This window comes from Poecilia reticulata, chromosome 20, assembly GCF_904066995.2.
Source record: "Poecilia reticulata chromosome 20, P_reticulata-male-v2, whole genome shotgun sequence".
Taxonomy (NCBI): Eukaryota; Metazoa; Chordata; class Actinopteri; order Cyprinodontiformes; family Poeciliidae; genus Poecilia; species Poecilia reticulata.
Window position 1 is genome coordinate 15,725,155 of NC_088849.1, and position 14,805 is coordinate 15,739,959.

Below are 14,805 nucleotides of genomic sequence, written 5' to 3' on the forward strand. Positions count from 1 at the left end.
ATGGAAAATAATGAGCTTTCTCACAATATGCTAATTTTTTGAGAAGGACCTGTATATACTCATGCATCACCCATTTGTAAGGGAGTTGGGGAAAAAACAAAGCCTTATAATATTTAATAATTCATATTTTGGCCATATGACTTGATTTTTCTTTTTAGGTCTTTAGTTAATGCTCCTTTTGTCCAGAGAGGGTTAGGTATTTTATATTCCATGTGAAAATTTGCACATAGAACATCATTCAACTGACTAATCTACAACTTTGTCTTTCAAATACTATTGAGTTTGTTTGGAACTTGGCCTCAAGTTTACCATAAATTTGAGCTTTGGTTTAGGGAATCTCAACCGTCTCCTGCCAAAGAAGGTGTTTGTTTCTTTCTCTGGCAACTCAATTAACAGAGGATAGTGGAATTTAACTATATGCTTTGTTTTTTTGGCACTAGTTGCCTTTATTGATAATTACCAGACAGAAAAGAGGCAGAGAGAGAAAGTGGGGAATACATGCAGCAAATGTCTCAAGAGCAAGAAACCGATCTTTTGGCTGAATTTAAATTTACTCAGTGTACTTATCTTGCAAGATCGTTTTATTTTATTTTACACAAGACAATACGCTTGCTATTTAAGCTGTCGGTAGAGCTTGCAATAAAAAGAAAACTTCACTAAATAGACGCATGCAAACGTTTTACCTCGATTTGCATCTTGAGGTGGGTCTTAAAGTGGGAGAGCAGGGTAAGGAAGATGGAGAGCGAGAGCTCAAAGACTTCAGGCACAGAGGAGACGCCGTTCTTCGACAGCGCTACGCACAAATACTGCTTGATGGCGTTTATGAACATCTCGTTGGTCTTGAAGATGGGCCCGGCATTCTGCAGGATGGACAGCAGCAGCTGCAGAGACAACACCTTCGATCGCAGCTCGTGGGACCTGCGGCAGTCACACAAAGGAAATTTGTTAGTCTTCATATTCGTTTGAATGATTCTGAAAATGGTTAGCAGAATAAAAATTTACATTCAGAAGGTTATACAACTGCTTAGTTTGTAGTAATCTGAGTCAGTTTAACATGTAGGTCAGATGATTCAGCAGCGCTCCGTGAGATGTTGCTTCGGAAGATGTTTTATAACCTAAACCTGCTTTAAGATTCTCCGCAGTTTCATCCCCGATGCTTCTGCTGCGTTCTTTGGTCTTTGTAACAGAAAACAATGCCCTTGAAAGGAATTTACAACCAATTACATGGAGAGAACTCATGAGGATGTGCGTCTGCAGCAGAGAGTTAAAAATCGTCAGCAGGATTAAAAGAAAATGCTCTGGGGGTCACGGTCACAGATCGCCTGCATGCACAACCTCCATCTGTCTGCAAAGCTCTACTGTAGCAAAAGGCTCTGGGGAAAGAAATAACCGAATTTCAACAAATAACAGATTCAGCTTATTTATATGCCGACTTTAAATGCTCCTTTGCAATGCTTTACTTTCTTTATCTGCTTTCCATTTCTGTAAAGCAGTAAGAAAGGGAGGATCTAAGTGCCAAAACAATAACATCCTTTTACTTTTTAAGCAATTTCTTAGATGAGATCCAACTTCGGTTTTATGATAGCATGGAATTTTATTGCCAAGAAATGCTTTCTATAAATCTTATAAGAGAGGCTTTTTAACAGCATTTATGTTGGTACATAGTAATGGAAAGCATCTGTAGTGTTAAAAAAAAAACAGACGCAAGGTGGGGTATGGCAGCATTTAGAGGAGAGGACAGAAGATCAGATGGGTCGACGGTGATCGCAGACGCGGATCCAAAGTCATTTGCTTTAGTTAAGCTGTAGACACTTCACATGTTCAGTGTGTATCAAGTTGTTCAGGTGTGACGGAGTGAAATATCTGACGAATAAACCTTTTTAGGAGAGCAAAGATTTCAGTCTGATCCAGACAGAGCATGTCAGCCTTCGCGAAGCACGTCATTATACCAGAACTATATCCGAAGCCATTTGAAAAGCAGCTTGGATAGCTTGGATTTCTTTGACACAGATTTGTTGAAATTAAGAATAAATTGGTTGGGAAACAGTAAAGAAACAAGAGAGAGTCAGAATGCAGTTTTAGGTAGAAGCCTGAGGCAGAAGATCCCGAATCCAGAGAAGGTGCAGCTATCGGTATAATCACATTTCCTCTGACTGAAGCGTGGTCAGGGGAAATATTAAATTGGAGTAAAAAATAAAAAAAATTTAAAAAATAATTTATTTTGCATTTGTGGTGCTTTGAAAAAGTAAAGAGGAAGGATGAAAAGGGCTCCAGTGTTTCATGATACAAGGAAGTGATTCAGAAAATTCTGATTGATGTCTCATTGCCTCCATAACCAAAGGAAACCAATGAAAAGACACCACAGTCGGAGCGATCCTCATTTTAAACCATGATTCATGATGTCTGTAGTCAGACCTGCAGCTTAGAGGAAGGATAAAAAAAAAATCCCAGAGGCATTAAAAGGCCTTTCCATGAAGCCTCCACTAGGAATAAAAATCACAGAATGTCCAACTCTCAGGTTTTAAGCAACTTAGAATAAAACTTGGCAATTAGAAGTAAAATCCAACAGCTAAATGAACTGGGAGTCTCCATTAGATGCTGATTAATTAATTAGTTACACAAATCGAGGAAGTAAAAGCACATCTAACAAAGCAAACTCTTCTAAGCTGTAGAAAATCCTCAATTACGCAAAAAAAAAAAAAACCAACAAAGTCTTACTTTGGATCAGGCGGTCCGTCTGATAGTGGTTTCATCGACAGTTTGCAGAGAGAGCGAAAGACCAGAAAAGCGTCCTTTTGGAGGATGTGGGAGAACTTGGCACCTGGCGGCTGGCCAGCTGCTGCTCCCGATTCCTAAAGGAGCAGAAAAACAAGCAACGTTTGGTTTTACAGCTTTTATCTTCCAGATTATTTAACATCAACAGCGTGTTAATGTTAAAGCCTTACAGAACAATAAGATTGTTTGAAGATTTACACCTCAGAGTAATTACACTGACCTGCAGAGGTCATTCAGAGCTGGATGACACACCAAAGACAAGCTACCTTGCAAATCTTTACATTTGTTCGCAACAGCAGTTCTCTTTTTGCAACTTTTCAAGAAATGCCGAATTTTAGGTGGATTTATAGTAGGATTAAATTACAAACAAGTTTCCTTTATTAATTAGGCAACCTCTGCTGGCAATTGGCTTCACCAAATTACATTTAGGGGCACCAGAGTTCTGGGAGCTAAATAGAAATGCAAGTCACACTTTTGTAATGATTCTGTAGTTGCTAAAGACTGATATAAACTAAGTTTTCCTGGATTTAACCCTTATAACGTCTTAATTTCAAAATGTATTATGACCTTCTACAGGACATAATAAGAAAACCTCAGTGCATTTTAGAAAAAAAAAAAATCAGGTCGTAAAAGTTCAGATGCAGTGATAAGATTATTTTTAAGGATTTTTTGAGGAGCAGCTTTTATTCCTTAGTATGTGAACAGAAAGTCTCTGCTTCCGACCCGCCTGCTCACATTTTTACTCTATTTTCTTTCATTCATTCAGTAAGCAGGGAGCAGGACGATTATTTATTCATTAAGCAAACGTATCAGATTCCTCTCATCAGCTGCAGAAGAAATTACGCACACACCTATTTGCCAATGTGAAAAAAAAGTCCAGAGTCCAGCTGTGTCAAACTTGACCTTTGGCTTCACAACAACTTGAGGAGAAGCTCCAGATGAGATTCAGATGTTGCCAGACTGAGGGACAGGGTTTCAGGAAGTGAAATTTACACCTGCCATAGTGTAAATTTAACACCAGTGTGAATTGCACAAGGAACTTCAGGTTAACCTAATAACTTACTTCTTTGGTTGATCATCACCCATTTATTATCTAAAGCAGGTAGAGTTTATTTTAAGCCATTTCAGTTTGTGTTTTCCAGCTCTTGCGTGTCACTGCGGTGTTTTCGCAGGTATAGATTACACGGCACACAGTGAGCTCCATTACGACCCGTTTCAAACTACTGACAATCCCTGTTCTCAAGGCAGATCTTGTGAAGTTTACATTTTTATGACAACAAACATCATAATGGATAACTAACAAGTTTATTTCTAAAAAGACAATGACTCGGGTTTTGTCTGGCTGGCTGAACATCCAGATATATTTCTTCTGACAGAACGTTCTGGTAGCGAGGGCCAAAGATGACTCAATTCAAGAAATAATTAAAAAGATAAACAAATAATTTGAAATAATTTCAAATGCTTCAGGACAATTTAGTACCATGGATTTTGCAGTTTTTGCCAAAAGGGTCAGTGGCGAAGCAAAGAATGAACAAGTGTACAACTTAAAGAAATTTTAACACCTAGCTCAGTTTATAAGGTCCAACACTCAGAACGTCTTCACTTCCTCACCTGAGTGTCGGTGGAGGAGACGGATAATCTGTCGTCAGGCAACGAGGGCGTAAAGCTAGCAGAAATAGGCGTGCCGGGAATGCCGTTTGCATGGACGTGCTCGCTGTCGCTCCCCACTGTCCCCTCGTCCTCCATCGAGCTCTGGGTGCCTTCAGTTGCTGTCTCGGCCGGCGGGGACTCCTCTGGCTCGCCGGCTGACTCCTTGGTGTCGGAGCAGAGGTTAGCCGGGTCCAAGCAGTGGCCTGCAGACACTACAAGCAGAGGAGGAAATGGATTGATAATCTAGTCTTTAAAACATGCTTCAGGAGAAATAGCTGGGCCAGATTGATAATTTCACTTAATACTTGAGCCACGTCGCTTGAAATTATGAATAAAGCACGTCTCACCTCCAGCCACAGTGTTGACCACTTCCTGCAGAATACTCTGGACAATTTCCTGGGCTTTCTCCTCATAGTTAGGCGCTTCCTCGTCCTCTTCTTCACCTGCTCCTTCATGTTGTTTAGATGCTGCATCTGCAGGACACAATAAACGCAGTTAGGATCGGATTTATTTTACAAAAATAAATAAATGCATATAAGTGAAAACGAAGATGAATTCGATCGTTATATTTAACATGGGTACTTCCAGTGAGGAAGCCGAATGTAGGTTCATTCTGCTCATTTTCATAAACATAGTAAATCTCTAAACAAAAGCAAATCATGTTTGAGTTCCAGAGAAACTAATTTGATATTAATATTGAAAAAAAATCTATATCAATTGAAGTTGTCTTGTTTGACCAAGCGTGAGAAGCTGGTGTATTTAAGTGTCCTGCACTGGTGCAAAGTTATTAAATAAACATAAATATCTGGTGTTAAAAACAGGAACTTTTTATGTCAGTTCAGCGTCGGAAAGGTTTCAGGTGATACTAAACCTGAGATATGGCATCGATAAATCTCTAGTTTAATTGTACATTTTAAATAACAGGTCGAATGATTTTGTTGTAAACTGTAAGAAGAGTCTACTTAATCCAAAAGTCTGATTCATTTGTGCATTTTTTTCCAATCTACAGTAAAATTCGGAGTATAATTAAGCGGTGGTGGAGGGACTCCATGGGCGGTAGCTCACTTTGTACTGCTGCGGTGGCTTGGTCTGCCTCAGTCTGCTCGTTCTCAGCCACGCAAAACTCGGAACCGTTCTCAGGATCCGGGTTCTCGTTGGGTTCAGGCCGCTCCCCCTGCTCCTCCCGCTCCTCCCGCTCCCCGGACGCAGACCTGCTGCTGCTGGACTCCGGGGCCGGCGTGGAAGGGGTGGACGGTGTGGAGGGCGTGGCGATGCTGGGGGTCGCGGGGCTGACGGGGCCGTTGGCCTCCTGGGTGGGGGCCTTTCCGGGTGGGTGAACTTGAGTCTGGAGCTGCGGGGATTCTGGCTCGGTGTGCTGGGCTACAGGGGATTGCTGTCGGTGCCGCTCTCTCTCCAGCTGTTTGGCTTCCTGCAGCTGACAGAGGGATGGGAGACAGACGCAGGCCGAAAAAACAAAACAAAAACAAAAAACAAACACAGACGGAGAAGAGAAATGGTTATTAGAAAGCAGCATGGACTAGAAACACAAGTAGGAAAACACTGGTTAATATCAACCCGACTGCCTTTCCTGTGAGGAAACTGAGCTCACAGCTCGGCTATAAGACAATTTGTTCCCTCCCCCAACATATACTTAGTGCGTCGGCATACATCTGCTGCGTGTCCAGTGAGAATGCACATAAATATGCTGAGAGAAAAACGGCATGCTACTCAAACAGCAATGAGACAAACATTGTGAATCACTTCATGCTGGCCGGTGTGTGTCGAGTCCATTTAAGTTTGCTGCTGGCAGAAAGCATTTCTAATGGAAAAGGACTAAAATATACGGCCGTGTCACGCCTGCTTCTTTCAGAGCAGACCGCCTGCTGGACACTGTAACATTTGGCTTTTTGGACAATTTGTTTTAAACTGGAATCCAAAAAAAAGCCTTCTTAGATTTAAGCTTAAAGTAATCTTTTACATTTACTAAATTGTTTCTTCTGGTTGGAAGTGGGATCAACATTTACTAGCGGTACTTTTGGGATAATGATATAATAAAAGTATTTCAAATAATGAGGGTTTAGGCTATACTGCGTTATTTCTAAAGCCTGAAGATGACAAATTCTGCTCAATAAATAAAATGTACACATCAAACAGCTTTCTTCCATAGACTGGTTACATTAAGTAGTTCAACGGTATCTTTAAAAAGAATGTAGTGACGACATTATAATATTTAGTGAAGCTCTTAATAAACCAAGACCAGAATTAGCTTTTGTTTCTTCTAATTTCAGCTTCACAGTCTGTTTTCTTGATTATAATAAATGATATCATGCTTCTCCATCCCTGTTACAGACTTAAACTGACAAAAAAAAATCTATGGAGGTTACCTACAGATTAGGGTGATGGCAAGGAGGCCTTCCAAACTCATAAACTCAGATCTCATCACCAACGATAAATTGGCTGAAAACAAATGTTTCAATTGAGCTATGCAATTTAAAACCATTTTTTTTTCTGATATGATGAAAATTTGAACATTTTACAGTGCTTTATCATATTTTGAGAGATGCCCGTCTCATCACCCATCAGAAACTAACTTCCTTTTTGAATGGCAATAATACTAACACTAAACCTGCTGGGGGTCTGAATAATTTTAGGTTTGACTGTATTTGTGCTGTTCGACATAACACCACATTAGCATAAAAAACAACTTTCATTATAGAGAAATACGACACTAACAAACAGCGCAGGTTTCCTCAGCCAACCTAAAATACTAGCATTGCAATCCAAGAGTGTTTGTAGATTTCCAGAAATAAGAAGGTTGAGAAGAAAATCACACATGTAGAGTTGACAGAGTCTGGGGGGAAAAAAGTGACACTTTCACAAAATCAAAGTAAAACGGCATGACTTAAGGCTCCGGTGGGACATTTACATACACTGACCATGGGTATGCCAGGCTTAAGCTGTGCAATTATTTTGGGCTTTGGATAAAATCTTAACTTTCAAAGAATTGATGGAAAGACCAAACGGTGATCCCAAGCAACGTCAGAAATGTGTTGGGATAATAATGCCGAGTGACTGCTGCTGTGACAGACGTCTGATCATATTTCTCTCCTACCGAGCCATGAGCACTTCCACAGTGTTTGCTTTTCTCTCTCTTCTTCGCCAATAACGAGGCGGTAACATTAACCTGATGTCCACTCATTGATCCGATGACGTTGCCATCAGATCTTTCCAACATAACTCCGCTGTGGGAACACTTCCACCGCTCAGTGACGGCGGTCGCTATTGACATTTTCATGTCGAGCTCGCACAGCGTGACATGCTCAGATATTTGACGCCGTGTGCCGCATCTCATCTTCATTTTCAGCCCTGAAGGATGTATTCGATCTGTTCTTTTTAGGATGGGATGAGATAATAAAGCTTTAGAGTATTAATTGCTCTTACATTATAAGGCAGCAAAGCATTAGGAAAACCTGAACTGTTGCAGCTGAACGTTGCCATTGGTAATCAAGACATTTCCCACAGCTTCCCTTAGTTTTATTTGCCTTTGTCACTAAGATCTAGATCTGATGTTGACTAAGACCAATCCATCCAAGTGGCCAAATATGATAGCAAAAAGCAGACTTTGAATGCATGAATGCATGCAGTCAAATGCTCTACCAAATATTTCCATTAAATTATTTTGCAATATGCAATATAAATAAAATAAAACTGCAAATGCAATCACTTTTAAAGTTTCAATGATCTATACATTTCTGTTCTTTGGAAACCAATTATTAAGTCAATATTTGTCCAATCGAAATTTAAATGCCTAAGTCATTCATGCCCATTATGAGTGTATGCAGACATCTGACCAGAACGTTACCTCATGAAAAATGGAAAATAAGAGGAAATATCTGGTGGGAACACAGAGACTGGGGATTTTCCATTTACCGATTTACAACAAAAATCTCATAAAAGCTCCTCAAACAATCTAATTTTAATTGGGCTACTGCTTTTTAAGTTTGAACACCACACCTCTATTAGAAGCTGCTCCATCCTAATTAAACAGAACTGTCGCTATTGTCACATCAAAACCTCAGTAAATTAATTCAACGACGCAGCCTTTCTAAATAAGCGATTAGCATCGAACGGGAGCAGACAAACGTACCGCAGGGGACAGACGAGGCAGCGCAAACAAACTAAGCTCATTATTTAAATGCCACCTCAGTCGGATAGTGAAGGCTGCACGAGACCAATGCTGTGTGTGTGTGTGTGTGTGTGTGTGTGTGTGTGTGTGTGTGTGTGTGTGAACACACCATGCTGAGCTGCAGCCAGTGGGATGCATCTACACACAAATACAGAAAGTTGATCTCCTGTGCTGCACTACAGGGGCAGAGACAATACTTAAAGTCTGCCTCGTCTCTCCATCGCTGCTTTTACTACTCCGTCTGACTCATTACCAGTCACATATGCTACACATAAAAAAAATTAATTCACCACTTCCTGGTGCAATTAAAAACGAGTATGTCGTGGAGAAAGCAAGATGAGCGAGAGAGGCCACAGCAAGCATTAATGTGGAAAGAGTGTGCAGCATTCGTGTGCAGAGTTGGAGCAAAGGAAGAGAACGAATGAGTGCACGGATGGATAAGGGAAGAGGGGGGGGAAAAAGGAAGCTGAATGCGCAAACACAGATGCACAGGAAAGAGTTGAAAGAGTTCTGATCAGGCAATGTCACGGGCAGTCCTGCACGCTTTTACCTGGCGGTCACGCTTTCTGGAGGCCAGAGACCAAGATAGCTTGTGATTTGTAAGCTATGTGTCCAAAAAGGGGGGAGGGAGGCAGGTGAGGAGGGGAGAAGTGTCATTCAAAAAGAAAAAGATGAGATTAGAGTAAGCTTTTTTTTTTTTTTTTTTTGCTGATATGATAATACAGGTGCATCTCAAAAAATCTGAATATGATTGAAAAGTGAATTCATTTCAATAATTAAAAAGGAGCCTAAAATATTATATAGCTGCAAATGAATAGCATGTATTTATGTTAATGCTGATGATTACGGTTTAAATCCATTGAAACTCAAAATTCAGACCATTAAAAATATTTCTAAAAAACCCCCCAAAAAACATGTATTTTACAGTATATGCACCCAATACCTGGTTGGGGCTGTTTATGCACAAATTACTGCATCAACACGGCGCAGCATGGATGTGTTTAGCCTGTGGTTCCCTGAGCAACATTTCCATCCTCCGCCCAGTAAAGACACTTCTAACTTTGTGTCAGGAGTGGCCTAACACAATGAGTGTGACGGCTGTAGTCCATGTTCTGCATGAGTGTGTGCAAAGCTCTGACTCCCACCTCAGACCACGACATGAGAATTTCCCCTAAATTCTTCAAAATTCTTGCATGACTGCAGTTTTTTTTGTTGCTAGTGCAACTTTTTCTGCCACACTTTTTCCTTCCACTCAACTTTCCATCAATATTCTTCCATACAGCACTCTGAGCAGCCAACTTCTTAAATAAAAAAAATAAATAAGACATTTTGTGGCACATCTTCAATGTGGAAGACACAAATAAATGTCAACAAGACAAATATTAAGTCAGCAGTCTCCAACACTTAATTATGTGTATTGAATCTATGAGGTTTACTACTTTAACTGAATTAACTGAGATAAATTTGCTTTGCAATGATACTCTAATTTACAGAGATGCACCTGCATTACAATCCAAACTTATTTAAATCCTTACACAGCATGGCGTCTACCTACGAATAAACGTCTTTAGCTCATTTCGACTTAAAACTAGCTTCCACTAGAGCAATTTTCAGAGACTGTGATTCAAGAGAGATGCTGCGTGTTTATGTAAACAACAATCAGGCGACTTTGTGTTCCTAGAGCATTTGAACGTACTGCTTGGTTCTCCATGCGTGCGAAGATGACGTTGAGCATCTGCGTGAGCGTGGCCTTCGCCGTGGTCTGGTTGATGAGGTTCTTGCTCGCCAGGTAGATGTTGTAACAGGTGCGGACGGCTTGCAGCACGGTGCCTTCGTGGATTTCTATGTGCTGGGAGGTGACTGCTGTCAGGAGAGCCTACGGTGGAGAAGGAAAGACGGGAAGTGTGAGCTGAACTGAAATCTTTGATAGTCTGAAACATTTCCTTATGGTTGTGTTTTCAGTATTTTGCAGTGCGTAAAGCAACATGAAGAGTGGCATAGTGGAAACATCAAACTGCAGATGTAACACATACAGTTTCAAAAGTTAGATGATAAAAAAAAAGAAAAACTTGAAACATTCAGATCTGTTCTGTTTGCTTAGCCACACCGACCTAGAACCACATATCTGCATATAAGCAAATCTGAGACTTTCAAAATTTGCTCAAAGTTAAAATCAAACCGGTTCTAAAACGGGTTCTGGAACAGTGCAGCGACATTAACGATAGTCATTTCATGTTCCTAATTTCAGAAAATCTGGTGGCATTTGGTTTTTAAGAACTGATAATTGCTGGTTTGTTTTCCACAAGTAGACAGTCTCCTGTCCAATTTAGTCATTAAGCACATTTTAAACACCAAGTTCGTAAAAAGTTCTGCACAGAGAAATAAAAATAAAAGGAATAACACCAAAAATTTAAAAATAAAAGGCGTATAACCAAACCAGATACAAAATTCTCATTAAATACAGACATTAAATTGAGAATGTCAACTCACACTGGGCGAACGGCGATCAGGAAAAAACACGTTTTTAAAAGAGAAGCTTCCTCTCTAATATTTAAAGCAAATATGACAGATTAAATATATTTGATATCCAAAGAAACAGTGAGATGTGCCGAGTCACCCAAACATAAATCTTAACTGCAATAGTCAAGGTACTTTGCGATGAAAGCGTGCATCATTTCCTCCAGGTCGTGCATCGACAAAACTAGTTTAAGTTTTGCTGTTTACTTTCAGTGGAAGAAACTCAGTTTGCACAATCTGATTAGCTCAAAATGAGTCTGAGTATCTGCGTATGAACGATGGAGAGTAAAATGATGGGACCTTAATGATCTGTAGCTGCACGCCCTCATCAGTCTGCGGTCCCTGAAAACACGCGCAGATGGTCTCGATGATCCTGTCGATGAGCTTCTTTCCTGGTGCTGTGCTGTCCGGAGCGCTGCCCGTCAGGTGGCCGTACGCTATCAGCTTCTGCAAGTCACACAAACATGCCGATATGTAAAAACCTTAGCAGCACAGATTGATAAACCCCTGATGACCTTCATTGTTTTGACATCTACTGCAAGGAATAAAAAAATAATGAACACCTGACTCTACTTGTCTTGTTTTTCATTTCCCTCTCAGTAGGAGCTTCCAGATGTGCACTGCTGGCCAGAAGTTTGCATACTCTCATCATTAATTTGGGGCTTTTAACGAGGAATTTGAACCATTCTTTGCTTCACCGTAAAGTGATAAGCGAGAAAACAAGAATTCAGTGCACAAGATTGATTTTATTGTGGTTTTTCTATATAAAATATGTCAAATATATCATAGGAGATTTGACTGTAATATTCAGTCAAATCTCCTCAGGGATTATATGTTGTCATTTATTACAATATGGGATTACATTTATTCTTTTATTATGATATGTTAGTAAGCAGGTATTGAAGCTTGTATTGATTAACAGAGTATGATCTGCTGTAATATTATCATGCCACGACTCTGCATCCTCTTAAATATTACATGTGCACATTCCTGTGCTGGTTAGGTCGACTGAACCAGAGATAACAATAACAACCTCTTATTAGGAAGTGTGACTCATAAAACCAAAACTGTTAAAAGCAACCCAAAACATTAGTTATGCGAGCGGGAGCAGTTTGTTATTCAGCTTAAGGTTTGGCTTAAGTTGATAAAACTGCTGGTAATCAGAATGTTTACCAGATCTGACTGAATCTTGGCATGCATTTTGTTTTTCTGTCTGATCTCCGAAAGATACCTTTTGCATTTTATTAAAGTTTGGTTGATTTTAACTGCTGATCTGTCACATCACAAGCCTGGGGGAAGACGTGTGTTAGACTTTAACAGAGGTCGCAGCCATATCACACAACTTTTTGATAGCAACAAGTTTCTGGCATCACAATCAACGTCATTTCCATTCAGGTTGATGTCAAGACCAGTTCTGATGAGTATTTGGGATTATTGTCCAGATAGAACTCAGTGTGTCCACGTTTCAACCATCTTGCTGTTGATTTGTGCAGTTAATAAAGTACCCCTCGATTATTGCATCCACTTTATGCATAGCACCGGTGGCAGCCAGGCAGACCTCAGCATAACGCCACTGACGGTTCATAGTGTATCCTTGGCTGTGGCATTTCTTAGTGGTACCTTAGTTATTCTTTAACATTCTACTGCAATTATTTTAATCGACAAAATTGGGTGTCTTACTCAGAAAATGACCAGAAAGCACATTAAAACTGGTTTTGGCAGCTTTGAAACAGGCTAATAAGAAGCCTCTGGATGGGGCCAGCCATCAATCCTGTTGAAAATGTATGGATGGTCCTGAAAAGTAGAGATATTTAGGCCTCAGCACTTCCTCCATATCTTTCTGCACAGTGTGCCAAAAATGGTTAATTGAAGGCCGAGCCTCATAAATATGACAGTGATCAGCGTTACTCACATGAACATTTTACATTTAGCATCCCGGTAAATTAATTGGACAAATTTTCTTCAGAAGTAATTATCTTTTTCTTTTTCTTACATTACTCCCCCCCCCCCCAATCTTTAGATAATTTCACTGTTTATCCCACATGGCTTTAATATATATAATTTTATTATCTTTAAAACTTTCTTTTTCCCCCACATACTTCTTTGAGATCAGCTTCTAACTGAAGTTTGTTTTGTATTCAGGCCTGGGAAACCCCTCTGTTTCCCCATTTTGCAATTTGCTCCATTATGGCCTCATCCAAAGGTAACTATTAAAATCCTAGTTTAGCAAACCTTATTGGTCCTTCAGCTGTTTCTCACTCTTTATTTCTTTCCAATTCTGCAACTCCAATGGTATGCTTGAGTCCGTTCCAAGACATAAACCTTCTGTCTGTTTTGCTTGTCAGAAAGATTAATCCTACGCTATCCATCGCAAGACTCTGCGTGAAACATCAAGGTTTTATTTTGCAACTAATTCAAGCAAACACTAAAGACACTCTTTCACTCTTTTTCCCGAGTGAAATCCTAGATAACCACGACGGTTTAGAGGACCTCCTAGCACTGACCTGTAAACAGTCGAGTGAGGTGATGACGATGCGGGGACATTTGGATTGACATGCTAGCTCGAACGGCAAGAAGTACTTGTCAGCCTCGATAAAGTTCGTCTTGGATTTGATGGGCGGTAGCGTGCCGGAGCCAGATTTGCCGTCTCCACTTGGTGGACTAGGAGAGGAAAGAAAAGAGTAAATACAAGAGGGGGAAAAAAAAACACAGATCACACAGTTCAATCTGTCAACTTGAGACAAGAAGAAGGGTTCAAAATCAGTCTGACACACTCGCACTTCTCTTGACATCCACGCATGACTAACAGAGCATGAAAAATTAAGTGCCAGGGATGTTATGTTTCACCATACAGAAAAACTGCTTCCCCTTTCAAAGCAGGAGCAGGATGTTAAAGCATGGCCTTTTGGTAATTCGGATTTAGATTGACACCATGTGTTTATGATGCCAAATATTTTGCTTCTGAAATTTCAAAGAGCAGCAACACAGAGATAAAGACGATGACTGCTGGTTTCCCAGACACTGCTGCCACACCCACTGCACAAGCTGGAGTAAGAGGAAAAACAGACGACGGGCGAGCGCTACAGAGGGAGGCTGGGATGGAGGCAGACTGATCAAAAAAAAAAAAAAGGGAGGAGGTCGCATTGTTTATGTCTTGGCAATGAAAAGAGGTGATTTCAGCCTGATTCTGAGGGATGACCACACCGAGTGCAGCAGGGCACAATCATGGGTGGGGGCAGGAAAATAAGAGGGGATAGAAGGAATCGAGCATGAGAGCAGGATGAAACTACAATAGAAAAGATTCAGAGTGGAGAATGAATTAGAAAGCTGTGGAGAGAGGAGAAGCTGCACACCAACAGCTGAGGAGGCGGCGGATACACGCTTTCTTTCTTTCATTTTAAAAGTACCAACACATATTGTCGGTTTTAATAGTTAGTTTTAATAGAGTGAATAGTACAACAATCAATGCATCTGATGTTTTTCAATCATTCCCCTTAGACTTCAGGGTGTTTCTGCACCCGTTATGTGTGTTAGCAGCACATGGCTGCCAACACCACAGCTAGTTCACAGTCCGCATCAATGACACGTCCTGTTGATTAATACTTTTCCTCACTGTGGCTTGGTGAATATTGTGCCATCTTTAGATAAAGCTGATGTTCAAGTTTCAATTCTTTGTG

The 14,805-nt window shown here is 40.4% G+C and overlaps 1 protein-coding gene across 2 annotated transcripts in view; it reads right to left on the reverse strand.

Moving 5' to 3' along the window:
• arfgef1 (ADP-ribosylation factor guanine nucleotide-exchange factor 1 (brefeldin A-inhibited)) overlaps positions 1-14,805 on the reverse strand; it is a 54,012-nt gene that overhangs the window by 18,552 nt on the left and 20,655 nt on the right. Inside the window, exons 3-11 of one of the 2 annotated variants that reach the window (XM_008396235.3) lie at positions 13,633-13,789; positions 11,429-11,575; positions 10,308-10,487; positions 9,162-9,215; positions 5,491-5,860; positions 4,773-4,898; positions 4,387-4,637; positions 2,719-2,852; positions 684-918 (exon numbers count right to left, since the gene is read on the reverse strand). In XM_008396235.3, coding sequence (XP_008394457.1) covers positions 684-918; positions 2,719-2,852; positions 4,387-4,637; positions 4,773-4,898; positions 5,491-5,860; positions 9,162-9,215; positions 10,308-10,487; positions 11,429-11,575; positions 13,633-13,789 — 1,654 coding nt within the window. The remainder of the gene's footprint in view (positions 1-683; positions 919-2,718; positions 2,853-4,386; positions 4,638-4,772; positions 4,899-5,490; positions 5,861-9,161; positions 9,216-10,307; positions 10,488-11,428; positions 11,576-13,632; positions 13,790-14,805) is intronic. The other variant, XM_008396236.3, reaches the window with a different exon arrangement.